General features: G+C 37.9%; 1 protein-coding gene across 43 annotated transcripts in view; it reads right to left on the bottom strand.

Annotated features, from left to right (window-relative positions):
- Ank3 (ankyrin 3) overlaps nt 1-19,766 on the bottom strand; it is a 503,325-nt gene that overhangs the window by 126,932 nt on the left and 356,627 nt on the right. For all 43 annotated transcript variants that reach the window (XM_048814103.1, XM_048814271.1, XM_048814128.1 and 40 more), the window contains 5 exons: nt 15,459-15,656; nt 10,923-11,021; nt 2,977-3,075; nt 2,791-2,889; nt 2,215-2,310 (listed from right to left, as the gene is read on the bottom strand). In XM_048814103.1, coding sequence (XP_048670060.1) covers nt 2,215-2,310; nt 2,791-2,889; nt 2,977-3,075; nt 10,923-11,021; nt 15,459-15,656 — 591 coding nt within the window. The remainder of the gene's footprint in view (nt 1-2,214; nt 2,311-2,790; nt 2,890-2,976; nt 3,076-10,922; nt 11,022-15,458; nt 15,657-19,766) is intronic.

A 19,766-nucleotide genomic window follows, 5' to 3' on the forward strand; every position in this document is an offset into this window, starting at 1 on the left:
CCCCCCCCAAAAAAAAAAAAAAAAAAAGATAAGAATCACATTTTCTAAAGTTCAGTTTCTCTCCATTCAGTTTGTTATGCTGTCATGATTGTGACCTCATTTACTGAAGCATCTTTCTCAGAACTGCCACATCATATGTTATTCTCCTGGATGAGGCATTGTTGTTTTCAAGGCTTGGAAAGACTAAAGTATTCTTATAAGAGGCAATGACCCCAAGGAGCCAGTATGTAGCTGCAGGAAGATGGTGCCTGTGGTGGAGGTCAGTCTATGTTTACTAGTTTAAGATTAAAGACACTAACCTAGACTGCATCAGCTGTAAGTTAGTTGACATGTAAGTGCTAAAGCTGGTCTGATACGGTGGTGTCTTAGTTTATAAGATAAAGTCTCAAATACCGCAGTGCTGGACTAAGCCTTAAAGACTGTGATGGCCTTTCTAATCAATGTGAGCAGTTCCTCTGGTGGAAGCCTTGTTTTCTTCCTTAGGCAAATTGGACCTTTCCTGTTAGCATGCATAGTGTCTTTCTCTCACAGAAATTTACCAATCAAGTCTCCTGATGACACAAAGTGGAATGGCACTCCTCTCTGCATGTTACAGCTTCTAAGGGGAACCTGCGTTCCCCTTAGAACCTTTCTCTACCTTTTAGAAGATTTTCTAAAGCTATAGCTTTATTTCATCTATAACTCTACATTCTCTTAAAGCTTTTGTTCTTTATTAAAGAAACATTTTGTATTTTGTTAGTGGGTAAGTAATTTAATAGAATAAGATTTGCATTTTGAACAATTTTTACTACTTTCAATTCCTCATACTGAACTAGCAGTCATATTTATTGCAATGACTTTAAATCTTATATAGCATAGTGACACTTGGTCATTGTTAAATAGCTTGTCTTCCTCCTCCCTCCTTCCCCATCCTACAGAGAGCTACATGGAATATCTATAAAATTAAGGCTAATAAACATTGTTTGTTTAAACTCTTTTACTTGAGAGTTTAATAACATGTTAGAAGAAGATGAAATACTCAAGAAGTGTATGAATCAACATATGGGAATTTATTACTTAGATAAACTACATCTTGAAGTTGGAAATGTATCCTGGTTGATAACCCCTGCTGTAAGTCCTTTAAAATAACTGTTTTCCTTCTTGTAAACTGTACAATTTCTCTCTTATGAGCAACAGGCTTATTTTTTAATTTCTAAAGCCTGTACATTGCCAAATCACTCAATCTACAGTAGCTACAGACACTCCTAGGCTATGGCTTTTTAATATAAAGCACCATGTACACAAAATGATTTGGATGAACCAACTATACTTCCCTTCAAGTTGTGAGGTGATAGAAAGGAAAAGGAGACTGAACTGATAACCAGAAATATTCCAGAATCCTCAAATTACATTGTACAGCCTTCATCTCAAGGCTACATGTTAAGTCATAGAGTCAGGAATAACTCAAATAAGCTTCGGACATGGAGTAGTATCTGCCCTTGGTTCCAAAGTTATCAAATCCTAATGCAGTTCAGAGGTTCCAGATGGGGTTAAAGTGAAAAGATTTATCCTAGAGGCTGCAGCTTATTAAAGTGTATCTGATGCAATAGAATCTCCTGCTGAAGAGTTACTTTAAAATTTAACAAAACATTGTATTATTGTTTCCTATAAAAGCTGAAGTGGACAAAGAATAGAGAGAATGGTAATCAAAACCAATTTTGATCCTAACTGTAATTGTTTAAAAAATATACAATTTTTAAAAACAATATGTAATCACATATTATTTGCATATTAAGCGACATCTCAGCCCTTTAGGAAACTTCTATTTTGGTATTGGGGACTGAACCCAATAGTGCTTTACCACTGAGCTACATACCCAGACTTCTTTATTTTGAGACAGGATCTTACTATGTTGCTTCTGGCCTCACAAAGTTGCTGAGGACGGCTTCAAACCTCTGATCCTCCTGCCTCAGCCTCCCAAGTGGCCAGGCTTACAGGCATGTGCCATCAAGCCTGGTGTTGTGCAACTTTTAAAAAGGTATTTTTAACATTTCAGAGTTTTGTTCATATCAGGAATGAGAGTTTCGGTATCCTGACTGCCAACAATGAGATAACAATTAGAAACATGGCACTTAGTCTGAATGGCACAATGAAAGTTCATCTTAGAAAAGCCCAGTAAAACTCTAGCCTGACAACTGGCTTCCAGGGGAACAAGGTTCTGTTTTCACTACTTACAGTCGTGGTCATGGTCTCTTCTGTCACTACCTTCAGGGTGTCAACCACTGAGATGTACCCAAGGCGCCGGGCAATGGCAAGGGCGGTATTCCCATTCTGGCAATGGGAGAACACAGACAAAGAATTAACAAGCTTCCTTCCGCACGTTTTGCCTACACAAAATGTGAAGGTGAGTGTCGTATCACACTTATCCATTGTTTGGCTTTGTTAGAGACATACCTTACACAAAACCCACCTAACCTGTTTCTACTCATTGGCCAAGTCTGGGCAGCTACACATGGAATCCAAGAGCAATGTCCTCAGAAAGCAATCAATGAAACAGACCCATTTCTTTTTCTTGCATATGTACTTCCTATTAGATGGCAACACAATTAATAGTTTTAAAGTGTGAAACACTAACTAGATCTCTCTCTGAATAGTTCACAACAATATGAGTATTGCCCTTTTTCAATTATTCTTCTGAATGCTGTTTATGCCTATCAATAGAAAAAGCAACATGTGTATTCAATGAAAAATATGAAAGAGTCCAGGTCACACTATCTCCTCCTCCTTCCCTTACACTGGCGTGAAGCTTACCACAGTGAGTTCATTGGGAGAGGCATTGTTCTGAAGCAAGACATTTATTATATGTGTATGTCCCTGTTGAGCTGCTTGATGTAATGGTGTATACCCATTCTGTGGAAGAAAGATGGAATAAATGACTCTTACATTCTCAGATACAAAATACACAATTTGGTGGAAAGGAAGGAGAAGGGAGCTTACCTTTGTTTTGGCATTGACTTTTGCAGAATGCTGGAGAAGGAAATTAACAATCTTGATGTTTCCGTAGTGGCAGCCCACATGTAGTGGTGTGTATCCCATCTGTAATTATATTTTTTTTTTCCCAAAAAGAAACAGCATAAGTACACTTTTAGTAACAGCTATCCTAAATAGAAGCAAAATTACTATTTAGCCTTTTCTTGAGCGGAAAAAAAAATTTTTTTCTCATCTCTCTATAAAAAAATTTACACTTGATCATTCTCAGAGCTAGTTGTAATTATAAATAACAATACCACTTCACATAAAAATAGTTACTTAGTTTTCCCCAGTGTTCTCACTTGTATTAGTTCATTTTCATCTTGTAATAACTGTTCAAGACAGGCTAACCCACTGACTGCCTGGCAAGAGTCAGAGAGTGTTTTATGGGCACCCTAGACTACTCTCTAAATGTTTAAAGTCTAGGAAAAAAAAAGTCTAAATGATAAGGCAAGGTTGAGGATGTTCAGAAGGCATGATGGAGATAGAGTCACAGAAACACTAATGAGGAAGAGACTGCTCTGAGTGCTGGTAGCTGGAGAAGTTTGAACTTGATCTAGGTGAATCTGCTCTAGTTCAAGTTTCCCAGTGTCTTCACTTGAGTTTCACAGTGTGAAAATCACTGATTTAGACAAAGCAACCATCTTTTCTCAGATGAGTAACCCAGGATGGGGTGTGGGAGGGGAGGGTTATAAGTTCATTCTTTCATTCTCTCCCTCCTTGTGTGTGTGTGCAAAGAAAATCTATATAATTATTTGAAAAAAAATAAGGATATTCTGGATCCTTTTCTAGATGGTGACAATCATTGTAAGAGAGACCACTACACAATTTCAGGGACCCTGTTCAATCTCTGTTCACGACACAGGAAGAACCAGCTCACGGAAAGACAGAACATGAACCTTTTATTGCAACATTTCTAAGCAGTAATTGAAGGAGAAAGGTTCATATTTTCAAGGGTCTGAATCTCACATATGATGGCATGTGCCTTTATGGTGGCCCCACAAATGCATTACTTTAAATTTTAAAAGAGGATGCCCAGACCACAGCCATAGCCAAAGGTGAGGATAACCCACCAGGGATGTGCTGCCCTGTAGACCTGCCTCTGATCAAACTCCCTCCCCAAACCAACCTGTGAGTGCCCTCATGCTGCCCAGACTCTCCCCAGCAAGTGCACCATAACCACATAGTATGAGATGGGCTTATCACCCCAAAGCCACTTCATGCATGACTGAGGATATCCCTTTTTTGGTGATCAGAATTGCTTGCCTACTTTGCAGGGTTCTTCTTTCTTGGAACTGAGGAATCAGATGGTGCACCTATGATCAGAATGCTGCTTGGTAAGGGAGATTTGAATGTAGTTTGTGCAATCATTTCTAAGTACAATTAGTTTAACTGAAGTAACTTTATTCTCAAGCTCAGTGTTAAGAGGTCAAAACAATATTGATAATATTTGAAAAATCTAAATATTCAAGAGCTCTTCAAGTTTTTAGACTACTTGCTTAAGTAACATGTTACAATTTCCAAAGGCTGGTGTGTTAAATGCATTAGATTTGTTGAGAATTGAATCGCTTTAAATATTTCAACAAACAGCTTGTATTTATTCTTAAAGCTTCCTATCTCACTCTTGGTAAAACCTTGCCATTATACTGACTATTAGGACTTACCTGATTTAGGTCTCCCCTGCCTCCTTCTATTAATCTTTGATCTCATTTTCTATTCTTTCCCTGTTCACTGTGCTCTGGTAGACTAGTATTTTTACTATTCCATAAAAACTAAAGGAGCATTTTATTAAAGATGTGTGTGCCTGGTCAAGATTCAACTTACACTTGGATTCACTGTGGGTAGGGGTTGCCATTCCCATATAAGATGGTACCTTGTATGGATACACCGGGAGAGATGTGATTTGAGAAATCCTTTCCACCTAGCAGTAATAAATGTTGGAAAAGACCAACTGTTCTTTCTTGAGAATTTTTTTTTTTTTTTTAATACCACGGATTGAACTCAGGGGCACTTGACCACTGAGCCACATCCCCAGCCCTATTGTTGTATTTTATTTAGAGACAGGGTCTCCTTGAATTACTTAGAGCCTTGCCATTGCTGAGGCTGGCTTTGAACTTGCGATCCTCCTGCCTCAGCCTCCCAAGTCGCTAGGATTACAGGCATGGGCCACTGTGCCCAGCCTTTCTTGAGCAATTTTGCCTCTTTGTCCAGTGCTACCTCACTTATGATTATCATTATACTCTGAAATAAAACCTTTTCTTTTTTGGGCAAACCTGAGTAGGGATATATAAAACCCTGCAAAATGCACCTCACAGTCTTTAATAATTTTCTTTCACTTTCCCCTCTATTGATTACCAAGTGGTGGATGTTGACATCTATTACTGATCAGGCTGCAGCTTCAACCAGTGAAATGAAGGAGTGGAGCAGCGCTACGGCTGAGTGTGTGGACTCTGGAGGCAGAGCACGTACTTGGAATCCAGCTTTGCCACTTACTCACTGTGTGACTTTGGGCGAGTCATTGCACCTCTCTGTGCTGGCTCATGCACTGTCAAATGGAATCTGATAACATCAGCAATCTTATAGTATTGTCTTAATATGCTGACAGACACAGTATTTGGCACATGGCATTAGCTATGATCATCTCCTGCCTCAACTAGTGGGTGGCATATAATAGTACCCAATAAATATTTTAAACCTTGGTAAATAAATGATCAAAAGAAAGGAAACAGGAAAAGATCAAGAGGAAAGACTGTGTCTTCTTGTTGAATGGGATGGTTGTATTGTGTAGCAACAGAAAACAGGCTCAGATGGAACATTCTGGCTGATATTTCCAACCTATATTATCTTGTTACAATATCTTATTTAGTAATAATTAGGAACTCTCTCTGCCCCATCTTGAGACTTGAGAGAGGGAGTGGGCAACCTCTTTCTCCTTCCTCTCCTAAAACCTGTGGGTCAGTCTCTAGGAGTCGGTGCTTTGCCTGTCTTCCTTGCACTTAGCGTCATCTTCCTGGGTAACCACGCACCCCACAATTACAAATACTACCCAGTTTTTAAAAATGTGGTATTTTAATATAATTTAAAGTACTGATGCTGTTTAAAGGGATATTTTTCTATTATCACTTTACATTAAATATTACTTGAGGGCACTGGGGTGTGACTCAATGGCAGGGCACTTGCCTAGTATGCACAGAGCCTTAAATGTGATTTACAGTATGGAAAAATATTTGCACATACACATGCTTATACACATGAAGACTAAAATTTTTTATAAAGTTCATAATTTTAGTTCAGTGTAACTGAAATTAGATAAGTGCATTTAGTAATGAAGGAGAGTTTTTTTCTTTAGAAACAAACCCTCTCTAAATAAACTCTCAATACTTCATTTCCTAAGGGAAGTATAGCTGAAATTCTCAAACAGCCTAATAAGTTTTCTCCTATGATTTTTTCCTTTATTATTCATCTCAAAACTGAGTGTGAAATAAACTGGGATGGGGGAACTATGAGATCTTAGAATTATTAAATACTGTGAAATAATATTTTCATAATGATAAGAAAAAAATAAGCAAACTGTCATGTCTAACCTGCCCATCCCATTTCTGATACCCCATATAATTCTGTTAACTTTTTTTTTTTTTTTTCCCTCTTGGTGCTTTCCTCTTAGCTTACGGACCTATATACACATTCCCAGTATTTGGAACAAAAAGCACTCCTTTCAAATGCTTCTCTTTTCTACATCTCTATCCTCCTATAATTAAGCTTCTTGGTACGTGAGGGGGCCCTTCTTCATTCACCATTCCCTCTCATCCTTCCCCATCTCACCAACTCAACCACTGCAGTCAAAACTGCTTCCTAGCTGGGTGCAGTGGCGCATGTCTATAATCCCTGCGACTCAGGAGGCTGAGGCAGGAGAATCACAAGTTCATAGCTAGCCTCAGCAACTTAGAGAGACCTAATCTCAAAACAAAAAAAAAGGGGGGGGGGCTGGGGATGTAGTTCAGTGGTTGAACACCCCTGGATTCAATCCCAGGTACAAAATCAACTAACCAATTAACCAACCAACCAAAAACTTTTCATTCTTGATGCTCTTGATGCCAATACCATGCACAGGATTCATCCTTCTCCTACCCAAAACACTCACCTTGATGTCTTATATAACTGGGCATTGATATCCTGTCTTTCCTGGGTTACCCCATGACAGCCTCTCTTCCACCTCTTCTACCCAATGCCGCTGACCCAGGGCTTTGTCTTTGGTCTGCTCAATGATCACATCTCTACCTACAACTTCAGCTGACTCATTTTAGCTGATGGTCCCTGAGTCTGGGTCTTCAGTCTGGCCATCATTCCTGTGATTGATATTTTAGTCACTTGTTGGGTTTTTCTATCTAGATGGCCCTACATAGTCTACAGTTCAACCTAATCCAATTCTGAGCTCAAATTCCTCTTTCCCCTGCTGACTTCTCCTGCTGTATTCCCTGCCTGGTGAAGTAGTACTAGGGATCACCCAGTATCACTAGTCAGATCATGAGATTCGCCCTGAGTGTCTCACTTTTGCTCAGTCCCCAAGTTTTACTATTTGTCTGTCTTAGGGTTTCCAAAATACTGTTCGTGTTGGTCAACTTTCCATTTGCCTCTTAACTGAGGCTTTTTTCACTTGACCTCAGCTCTAGCAGGACTAGCCCTGTTCTCAGCTCTTTCATCAGCTTATTCCTAGCATTGTTGCCCAGGATCTTTGTAAACCAGACTGCTGATCTCATCACCATTCTGTTTGAAACCTTTAGCGGCTTCCTAGCACAACAGAATAAAAGTTAAACTGCTTATCCTGGTGCATTAACTGCCTCCATCCCTTGCCTAGGACTTAACCCCCAATTTTTTTCTCATGTTCCTGTGATACTGAACCAGCTATGTAGTTATCCTGTGTTTGCCAATCTACCTGATTTCAAAAACTCAGTTTGCTATCTATTTTCTAAAATTTTACATATCTCCCTGAAATCAGGCTTTGTACCAATTAGCTTATATAAGTAATTCATGATTTTGTGCCTCTGTTTCCTTATCTATAAGACAGGGACTCAAACTTTAGCAATCCCATAGTGTAATTATAAGGATTAAAAAAAGTGATACATATAAAGCACTTGGACTAGTAGCTGGCACAGAGAAAATAGGTAGTAATTTTCATCATTATTATATTGTTTTTATTATTACTATGCGTCTCCCTTTCTAGACTGTGAATTCTGTAAGGGCTGGGGGTTTACAAACACTGAGGTAAGAATTTGGCAATTCACAGGAGCTCTAAAAATGAATGCAAAATGTACTCAAATAAGCTCTCAAAACTTTTCATGTTTTTAAACAGTGAAATCAACATCTTTCAGGGGTGGTGTAAATAAAAAATTTCAGGATACTATAGCTTCAAAAGGCAAGAGAAATAAAGCTGGGCACAGAGGCACAGGCCTGTAGTTCCAGCAACTCAGGAGGCTGAGGCAGGAGGATCCCAAGTTTGAGGTCAGCTTCAGCAACTTAGTGAGGCCCTAAGCAACATAGTGACAAAGTGCCCCTGGATTCAATTGCCAGCACAAAAAGAAAAGAAAAGCAATGGGCCTTATCTCAGCCAAACAACACTGACTATGACACTCTGTGGGTGGCAGCACAATTCAGTCTGAACTGACTTGCTGAACTTTAAAAGCAAAGGGGGATGAGTATAAAAGGTCAGCAAACCAGTGGGAGTGCTGCAAGAGCTGTGACCAGGACTTTCTCATCTTTTTCTCACAAGAGAAAACCCTGATATCTTCACTGTTATTATTATTATTTCATGAATTGAATGCTCTCTATTCTGCCTGCAGGCTGGTGGGAGATGTCTTCTTTACCAGTGAAATTTGAAAGCTTATAAGATATAATCAATTCTATCCACAAAGTCAAACAGCAAGTGCAAGAACCCCAACTCTATGCCCTTCTGCTCTACTCTTAAGTATGGGACTCCCTTCCTTTTCATGTCTGTGATCTTTCCTGAGAGAAAAAAGGGAAAAAAGGAAAGGAAAAGGTTTTCGTAAAAGACAGATGCTTTCTCAAGTGAGGCAGTTTGTAAAGGGCAGTGAAAGATACATGCTTCAAAATATCATCCCAAGAACAAAAATGATTACCAACGGTGACCCAGGTTGGGTGGCTTAGAAGGAAACTCTGGCAGCCACCTGATGTCTACCAACTCAGAACAGAAGGGGTGCAGGGCTGTCTCCACCCCACCTCACAGGCTTTCTGACTGACTTTGGCTACATCCCTTGGATAGGCCGGGGCACAAAAACATTGAAAAACTTGACCTTGACTCTGATAATTTCACATCTGTAAAGGGAGAGGTAACAATAAAATATTTAAGTCTGTGTGTGTGTGTGTGTTGTGTGTGTGTTCTGTGTGTGAATAAAACAATACAGAATTAATACATGAATACATTTACCATAAAGCTGCAAATTTCTAATGTAGAGAATTCTTTCTTGATGAAAGTATTCAAGAAAATAAAGAAAACAAGCTAAATTAGCCCAATTTTGAAGTCTGCAATACCTTTTTACTTGGTTCATTCTTTGTGGTACTTTTGTATTATTGACATCTTCAAAATGCCCACACAACTCAGAACCTCTCTATACAGAAAAATGATCTTATTTACAATATTTAATAAGCATTCTATTTGTGTCAAACATGCAACATATTAAGAAATGTGTGTGTGTGTGTGTATACACACACACACACACACACACACACACACACACACACACATATATATATATAAAATTTTGGTACTGGGGATTGAACTTAGGGGCACTTTACCACTGAGCTACATCCTTAGCCGTTTTTGTATTCTTTATTTTTATTTTGAGACAATGTCTAAGTTGCTAAGGGGTGGGGTAGCTCAAACCTGTGATCCTCCTCCCTCAGCCTCCCAAATTGCTGGGATTACAGGAACATGCCACCATACCCAAAAAGAAAGAAAGAATTACATTTTGAAGTAGATAAAACAAATCTGATATGAAGAGGTAACAAAACTAAGCATCTTAAGAAAATGTTCAGAGAAACGAGATTAATTTAAAGTCATGTCTTTAATGGTAACACAAAACATCCATTTTCTTATCTGTGTTTGAACTGTGACATTATATGAGATTACTCAGGATTTTTTTTTTAAAGAGTTATTTTGTCAGAGAGAAAACATGCAAACGTGCAAGAGAGCACACACATAACTACACAGACATAAGGAATTTGGCAAGTGAGTAATACAATGAGCCTTAATTTACTATTTTTCATAAATCATGATAAACAAATTAAATGACAAGATTTTCTATTTGTGTGTCACAAAACCTAAGAAAGATACAAACTTTGTTTACATTCAGCTGCCTTGGAAGGACAGCTGTGAAGTAACAAGCTCACTAGTATTAACACAGGGACACCAACATGCAGCTAACATAGAATACTCAGGCCATTAAAGACAAAAGGGTCCGAGATACTATAACCAGAGACTTTGGTATCCTTGCATAAATGTACATTTGAAATACTAATGTATAAAAGATCTGATTGAGCTGGGTGGGGTGGCACATGCCTATAATCCCAACAGCTCAGGAGGCTGAGGCAGGAGGATCACAAGTTCAAAGCCAGTCTCAGCAATTTAGCAAAGTCCTAAGCAACTGAGTGAGATGCTGTCTCAAAATAAAAAGTTAAAAGGGGCAGGGGATGTGGCTCAGTGGTTTAGTGCCCTGAGTTCAATTTCTGATACCAAAAAATAAATAAATAAATAAATAAATAAATAAATAAATAAATAAATAAATAAAAAGATTGAAAGTGCTTTTCCTCCTATTCAACTGTGGTGGCTTCCATACTGGAGTCACTGTCATGTTGAATGGATATATTCTCTTGGCCTAGGAAAAGGAGAGAGGCTGTACCTTTGTCTGGGCATCCACATGTGCTCCTTGGTTTACAAGGACCTCGGCCACATTCACTCTGTCTTCTTGAGCAGCCAAATGGAGTGGGGTGAGACCGCTCTGCAAAAGAATCCAAGTGCACAGTCATCTCATAGGAAGGAAGGCAGTACACACGGCCATGTTTGAGAATCAGCTTGTAAATTCTAGAATAGGAAGCCTATAATTCCTGTATTCAAAAACATGTATACAGTAAACTCATACACCATGCCGCATGAGCCCCGGGGCAGCGCTGTTGTCTGTAGGCTTCATGAAAGAGTCCAAGCACTCCCACAAGCCAAGTGATGGAGTCAGGTTTGCATACTCATCCTAGACTCAGCATGTATCAATATTTTCCTACATTTTCTTCATTCATTCCCCTTTTCTTCTCATTTCTCTGTAGCAGTATTTAAAAGCAAATCCCAGACATTGTGCCATTTCCCCCCCACACACATTGTGTTCACCTCCAAATATTAGAAACTTTTCAAAAACAAAATTCTGCAGGAGTTTTAATTCATTACCAATAGTACTAGCTTGGCAAAAATTATTAAAATAATAAATGTTGACGTGACGATAATATTTCTTCTCTATTATTAGCCAAAACCTGATGAATATTTTCGGTATGCTGCTTCTGGGTAGGAAAGATCATCTGGGAAATGTAACGTAAATGGTGGATAATAAGGATTCCCAGGTAATTTAGATGGCATATGGATTTAATTTGAAACTGACCCTACCAGGGAATCTGCAGATTACATGGTTGTTCCGATGACCAAGGAAAAAAATTGCTAAGACTGTATGTATTCTGTTTTTATTTTTTTAAATATCTGTAATTATAAAGGCTTTTTTTCATGAACAATATTTGAGAGAAATTAAGTTGATATAAGTGCTTTCAGATTGCTTTCTTTCATATATTATAGGCACCGATGTTAACATCTCGAGTCTGAAACCTTCTTTTCCCCCTTTCATATCTATGCAATGAAAACTTCAGCCTGTCCTACCTGTCAGGGGAAAGAAGTGAATCAAAAGCAGCTTCTGGAAGTAATACAGAGCCCTCTAGATGCACAACATTATTTATTCAGGAGTCACTATTCCATTAGAAAAATTATCAGACTCAATCATTTGCTTGTGATTTTTTAATGATGTTTATGGAACTTTGGAGGATGCTCACACAACTGAATAGGGGGGAAATATGAAAGGAGGACCCATGTATTCACTTGAAATCCAAGAAAAATACACTGAGGCCAAAATGGGCACCACCCAAACACTGACATCATCATAGAACAATGTTCCATGTTCTACTTTAGTGGTAATATTATTTTCAGCCATAACATTTTGTAAAAGCGGCATGGTCATCTATTCTAAGTTTTAGACCCTTCAAAACTTTGAATATACCTTCCTGAGTGCTTCTCAGCCAAGACGGGGCAATGTGTTCTGGCCACATGCCCTACATTCTCCTGCCTATATTCATGCTGCTCACAAGGGGTGCCCACTCTCTGCTTTGGCCACAGAGACAAGCCCAACTTTTTCCTTCTCCCATATCACTAAATGGCCAAATTCTAATATTTGTATGAACAACTCCTATATGCTCACTCCTATTAAGGACATTATATTTCTCCATTATTTGTTTTAGGTTTTTTTGGTCTGTCTTCCTCAAGCCACTGTTAGCTTGTTGAGTCAAGAATGTACTTTCCATCTTTATGGAACCAGTGTTTGGGATCTGGCATCCAATCTAGCATTAATTTATTAAATTGCAGGAGCAAACAAGCCTCTTTTGGCAAAAAACTAGACATTTTTATCTTAATGGTTTTGGTTAAAAAGATTAATAAAAATAGCATGAAGGTTATAATAGTCTGTTCCCATTCTGAAGTCACCTGTTAATCTTTTATGGAGTTTCTATCACTGCTCATTTTAAAAATGGCATTTATTTAAAAGAGAGAAAATGACAACTTAGAATAGCAACAACTTTAATATTCTTTTGGTTATATAAAAATACAGGTATTTGTGGTTAGTAAAATCTGAATGGGAAAATAGGAAACAGCAAAACTGAGTCAAATTAAACATTAGCACTTCAGTGATAACTTGGCATTCAAGATCTCTTTTCCTTAAAACCACTGGGAGACTGCTTATTATGAGTAAGGAAGGAAATAAGTAAAATTAATAAATGGTCTTGACAATAAATTTTCATAAAATCTAAATCTTTCTTTTAATGGTTATATTTTAGCAATGAAGTAAAGTCTAGTGTTAGGTGGGAAGAGTAGGGGTGAGGGGAATGGATGGTACAGTGATGAATTGATGCTTAAAAAACTGACAGCTCCCGGAAAACTAACAGAAAAACTGTCAGAGGGCTCCTTATCCAATGATAAACTCATGCTGCTTTTCTGTTTTCACATCTGGGAAGACTGAATACAGGCTGAACATCCCTAATCCAAAAATCCTACATGCTCCCGAATCCAAAACTCTTATACTAAGAGTACTGACATGACACAACATGACACGTGGAAAATTCTACTCAGACTTCACGTGACTGGTCAATAAAAATGTAGATGTGCAACACAGTTGATTTGGTATTCCCAAGGGAATAGGCCCTGCAACTTTCATACACCAACTTTGTTCCATTTACACAATTATTAAAAGCATTCTATAAGATTGACTGTGTATAAAGTACACATGAAACACAACTGAATTTTGTGTTTAGACTTTGGTCCTATCCTCAAGATACCTCATTATAATTATATATGAGAAAATATTCCAACTCTGAAAAAATTTGAAATTTAAATCACCTTTGGTCCCAAGCATTTTGGATAGGAATAGCCAACCTGTACTTTATATAGAAAATTACAACCGACAAAGGATGCAGATTTTCAAATGTCGTCTTTTGGTATGTACAGTCTAGGAATCATGAAGTTTGTCCAACAAGCTAGTGAGAAGCCCACTGATATTCTAAACTCTCCTTAGCAACACCTCTGCCTAGGCATCTTTTATTCAAGAAAGCAGACAGAATTCTCCAGATTTGCTCATTTCTCATGATTTACTATCCATGTCTTTTGATCGTCAGAATTCTGTTGCCACTTTCTAGTCTACTAAATGAAACATGAATAATTTCCCCCCTAAAATCTTTTCAGCCTAAAAACAACATATGACTTTAGGGTGAATATAAGGCCAGTTGAATGAAGGATTTTAAAGCAAAAAGCCAGTTATACTAGTTTGATATGAAATCTACTAAAAATAGCCACTTTTAACGTGATAAGATGCTAGATGATTGTCTCTGCTAGAATGAATAAAATGCAATATTCTGGGCTCACAGGAAAAAAAATAAAATCTGGTAGATGACAGAATGTACTTCAATTTGAGAAAGGCAATGCCTTGTCATCAAGACAAGTTGAATTGTGCAGCAAAATATTATAAGGCTGATCTATAAATTGGTATATAAAACTTACAAAATTAAAAAACACAAACTAATCCTAATGATCATGACTTTGAAATTGGTTTGTGATTCCCATTATATTGAGACATACATTCCTAAAAGGAACATTTCCAAAAGGAAAATGTTAGAAAATCGAATCCCTACACTAGAACAAAATTAAAGAATGTGATTGTTCAATAATCAGAAAATCAAAAAGGATTTTTCAAGTTGCTAAAACTAAAAAAGGTTTTCTCTGGTCACCTATGTATGAATTTTGGCTTACAGAATTTGTTAATTTTTTTTTCAAATATTTATTCTTAAGTTTTAGGTGGACACAATATCTTTATTTTTACATATTTACGTTGTTCCAAGGATCGAACCCAGAATCTCGTGCATGCTAGGCAAGCACTCTACCCCTGAGCCACAACCCCAGCCCCTAGAATTTGTTAAATTATAGTGTTGGATAAATTCAGGTTAGCACAGAGTGACCTTTTTCCCAACTGGAGATAATCCATTTTCTTCTTAAAAGGTGCTGAACACAACAGCCAAACTATGGAACCAGCCAATTTTTAAACAAACACTAGACTTGTAAGCTAAGGACTTCCTATGTATTCACTAAAATAGCTACTTTGAATTTCTTTTATTAAAATGAACTTACTAAAGACAGCAATGTTTCCAATTTCTCTAACTTAAGACTTAAAACAGACAGTCAAGGAAAAAAAGCCCCTCAAATGTTTGCGAAATAAAGCAACAAGCTACAATTTCCAATTTCTTATTTGCAATGTTCCAATGAAGTAACAACGTTCCACTTTGAATTAACAGAATCAAAAACTTCTCATATTATTACAAAAACTTTGTGGACCTTATTTTTATGGTTCTTCCTATTGTAGAGCCACGTACATACATACTATAATTAAATGATTGTTTATTTGCCATTCTATTATTTAAATAGACTGTTTTCAAGTTTTTGCTATGGTAAATAACACTTTAGTAAACATCTCTGTGCAATATCACACCTCACACATTCTGTTTGACCCAGATTTTTCATAAACATTTAAGATTTTTTCTGAGGAGTGAAATTCTGTATTGTATGATTTGTAGGGCAAGAGAAAAGTTACCTTATTGCTCAGGTTCACATTTGCATTTCTACTGAGGAGCAGCGATACCATGTCCACGTGCCCTTCCTGAGCTGCGAGATGGACAGAAGCAATTCCTTGCCGGGTAACTGCGTTGGCATCAGCACCATATTCCAGCAGAGTTGTCGCTATGTCCATCTGGTTCTTTTTGGCAGCAATGTGCAGCGGCGTATAACCATTCTGTCAACAAGAATCACTTGGTTACGTTCCCAGTAACAAGATAAAAATGCATTTTCAAATAGCATACTTCCCTTTCTAGTGGTTTTTGACTGCTTTAAAATTTATAATTAAGTAAGCAAATACTATTAAATCAAGTGGTGTCAGTAATGTAGCACTCTCCTGTCTCCTCTGTTCCTAAGAAGGGATAACATTATATAGACAGTTTATCAAAAGAGGGTACTGTGGGTTTTCAAAAGGAATACAGATTTCCCTCTTATAGGTAGTTAGGTTAGAAGGTGCTCAATACTTACTTACTTTATTTATTTGGCACTAGGGATTGAACCCGGGGTACTCTATCACTGAGCCACATCACCAGCAATTTTTATTTTTTATTTGACTGTGTCTGAGGCTGGCCCCAAACTTGTGATCCTCCTGCTTCAGCCTCACAAGTTGCTGGGATTACTGGTGTGTGCCACTGTTTCCAGCTTGCTTACTTTATTTAAATTAGGAATAGGATGCATCCCTACTGGGAAACAACAAGCAATATGATATCATTGAGGCATGCCGAGAGCCATTCAAAATTTCATTCTCCAAATCCTTTCCTTAAATGGCCACCTAGTATAATTTGAATACATCCTCCAAAATTCATGTATTAGAAATTAAATTCTCAATGCAACAATGTTGAGAAGTGGGACCATTAAGTAGTGATTAGGTCACAAGGGCTCTGCTCCCATGAATGGCTTAATACTGTTTTCTCCAGAAGTGGGTGTTTGATAATAGAACGAGATCAGTTTGTTTCTGTCTTGCGCGTTTGCTGTTTGCTTTCTGCCACAAGATGAAACAGCAAGAAGGCTCCTCAACAGGCATGGATCCCTCTACTTTGGCCTTTCCAGCCTCTAGAACTGTAAAACATAAATCTTTTCTTTATAAAATTCCCAGTCTCAGGTATCCTGTTATAGTAGCACCAAAAGGACTAAGACACCATGTATTGGTTATAAGTGGCAATTTGACATTTTCAAGGTAGTCAAGATGCTACAATCTACTTGTTTCCCTATCTGATTTCCTCTTTCACAAAACTCCAGACTCTATGCTCTGTTTTAGTCAGACTGGTCATCCTGCAGGTCTTTAACCAAATACAGTCTCATGTTTTCTGCCTTAACTTACTGTATCAAGAATACTTTTCCCCAACATGCTCATGAGGCCAGTATCTAACGGTTGAAAGTGAAGCACAAAGGCCATGCCCTCAATGAAGTCTTCTATATTTTTCCACTGTCCAAACCCCAATAATCAGGCCCTCAATCTGACTATAATTAGTCTTGGGGACATTCAATGACATTCTTTTGTTTATGTATGAGCCTATATTTCCTAAAATATAAATCTGTGATGGGCACATATTGTTTTGGACCTGACTGTACCTCCAGCAGCCCACAATAACTGGTACATATTGATTAAATGAAGAAAGTAATCTTCAGAATTTGAATCAAGTGTATAATAGCTTTCCTAACATTGTGGCTTCCTTCTCTTGGCTGAGCCCTGATACTCAGCTACAGTCAACCACAATTCTTTTGATAAATTGTTAATTAGCCACACCTCAGGAAACTCTAAAGGCTCCTGACCCGAGAAAGCTCTGGGTTCTCTGCCCTAGTTCACAGTCATTTAAGGGAAATGCAAGATTACATTTCGATATGAACTTGAATCTGACCATATAAAATGGAAATGGAAAGTGGAAATGTTACTGCTAGACTCTTCTGAAACCAGTCTCTGCCAAACTGGATAAGCCAGTGTAGAAGAACACTTTATATCCCTATTTTTAGTCTGACCTCGTGCCATCTGTAAACCCCAGCTGCCCTGGGAAGCATTTGGCCCTCTGCTCAGACACACCCTTCAGAGACCAGTGCCTGCAGAGTCCAATGCAGAGATCTGGAGTGAAGCCAACAACACAATGAGAAATAGGAGGGGTGAGCTGTTTCACCATCCTCCACAATGTAGAAGATTCACAAAGCAAATTAGAGAGGTAAAGGCAAGGTCCAGACAGAAGTTAGCTTCTTATCCACAATCTTATTTCTTTTTGCTTTTATGACAGACACAACCTTCGGGTTAGTCACTTCTCAATACCTAACTGAGGAAAGGCATATCCTCTCAGATATGACAGTCTTCTCTGTTACTAAAAAATCCTAGGACCAGGACCTATTATAAAGGGGTGCTCTAGTATCTCTGTAATGTATGCCAGTTCAGACAAGTTCCTTACTATTGCTTAGGATTTTATCCTGAGTTCCTTATCTGAGACACAAAGGAAAGTACAGAACAAGGGAAAAATGATTCATGGCGTTATTTTAGAATGGGAAATTATCTCAGAATGACTAAAGAAATATTTTCAAATAATGAAGTTTCTCTGAGACCTATAAATTTTCTTCCTAAATTATCTAAATTCTTTCTATTTTATGGAAAGTAAAATGGTTTTACTTGCCACACTAAATGAAGAAGATGCATTAACTGGATAAGTGAAATAGGAAGAGATTCAATTACAGAATAATCTTAGTCTCTATTTCTTTCCTCTTGATGTAGGAGACAAAAGACTTGTCATGTGTACCTTTGCATCTCACAATTAAAACAAATGTAATTTTAAATCATCAAAGTAATACATAGTTTTTATATTTTTTTCCAATATTTTTTCATAAATATTCTTACCTATATCCATAGACATTTTGCATATTTTATCTAATAGAAATCTGACAAATAACAATAAAGCTCACTGTCTCTTCCATAATTAGTGTCCAGGTTATGCCTGAACTCAAGCCAATATTCTTTCCAGCACAGTTTCCTGTCTCATGAAACTGAGCTGGCTAAAATTGGCTGGATTACAGCAGCCCATCTACTTTATTTTACCTAAATCACATCATATTTATAGAATATATGGGAGTAAGAAAACACATTGGCAATTTTAAAGAAGGGAAGAAAAGTAAGAATGTATCGCATGCTCTAAAAGACAGAGGATGTGATCTAAGGAAGAGGAGACACCCACATGGTAATCATGCTCTCTTGAGGCTTTGTCCCTCACTTCTCATCACTGCCCAAAAGAGCTTCTCTGGAGTAAAGACTGCCTAGTCTCATTTCATTCTCCTCCCTTTAGCGAAGGAACATCTGGCAGGGTATCCAGCTAACAAACTACATTTCCCAGCTTTCCTTGCAAATAGAAGTGACCAATGAGATGTAGGAAAGGGGTGGGTGGAGTTTCTGAGAAAGCCCTGCTGTGCTGACTTTCCTTCTGCCTGTTGCCTTGCTGCTGGCAGCCTGTGCTGTAGCCACCTCTAAAAGAAAGGACCCCAATGAAAACAAAACAAAAACAGGAGATAAACAACTAAACCAGCATCAACAACTGCCTTGCCTACCTCCTGACTCTTCATGACACGAGAAATATGGAGCCTCATCAGGCTCCTCCTCATTATTAAAATAATGGAATCGGGAGGTTTTTTTTTTTGTTTTTTTTTTTTTAAGTTTTGTTTTCCTCCTAGCAGACAAAGCCAATCCCTGATACCACTGACTACCTTTGCTCAGGAACAAAGTCTAGAATAAATCCCTGACCAGTACCACTGCCTTAGAAGATGGGGATGGTTGGATGTGTGCCAGAGATGGCATTACACAGGCTCTTGCAAGGCAACTGTGCAACAGGAAAGAGAATCAATGTCCCATTTAAAAGCCTGTGTTTAATTGACTGTAAAATATATGCCTGAGGCTAATGGAATGTTATAAGGAGTTATTTAAAGAACTGCTCTTTAACTCTTTGTCAAAAGATGTTTTGCAAATATGGAACCATGAATACCAAATCTTACCTGACAAATGTAAAGCTGGAATCAACTACAAATGATACCAGCTATTAACCTGTGTAAGAGTTATTCGTGGACAGAAAGATGGATTGGATTCATTTTGTCACACATAACTTTTGTCAGCTATAAACTGCTTGGCACTAGTTGTACCAACATTACTCCCATGTGAGTGATAGTTACTTGTTACCTTTCAAAACTTTGAGGTTACTTACAAGGCAAGGAGCCTGCATGCACTGGGATATTGAAATTAAATGGACAACCATTAAATTCTTTAAAATTATGGTAAGGCTTTGGATGTGGCTCAGTG

This window comes from Marmota marmota, unplaced genomic scaffold (genome assembly GCF_001458135.2).
Source record: "Marmota marmota marmota unplaced genomic scaffold, marMar, whole genome shotgun sequence".
NCBI classification, from domain to species: domain Eukaryota; kingdom Metazoa; phylum Chordata; class Mammalia; order Rodentia; family Sciuridae; genus Marmota; species Marmota marmota.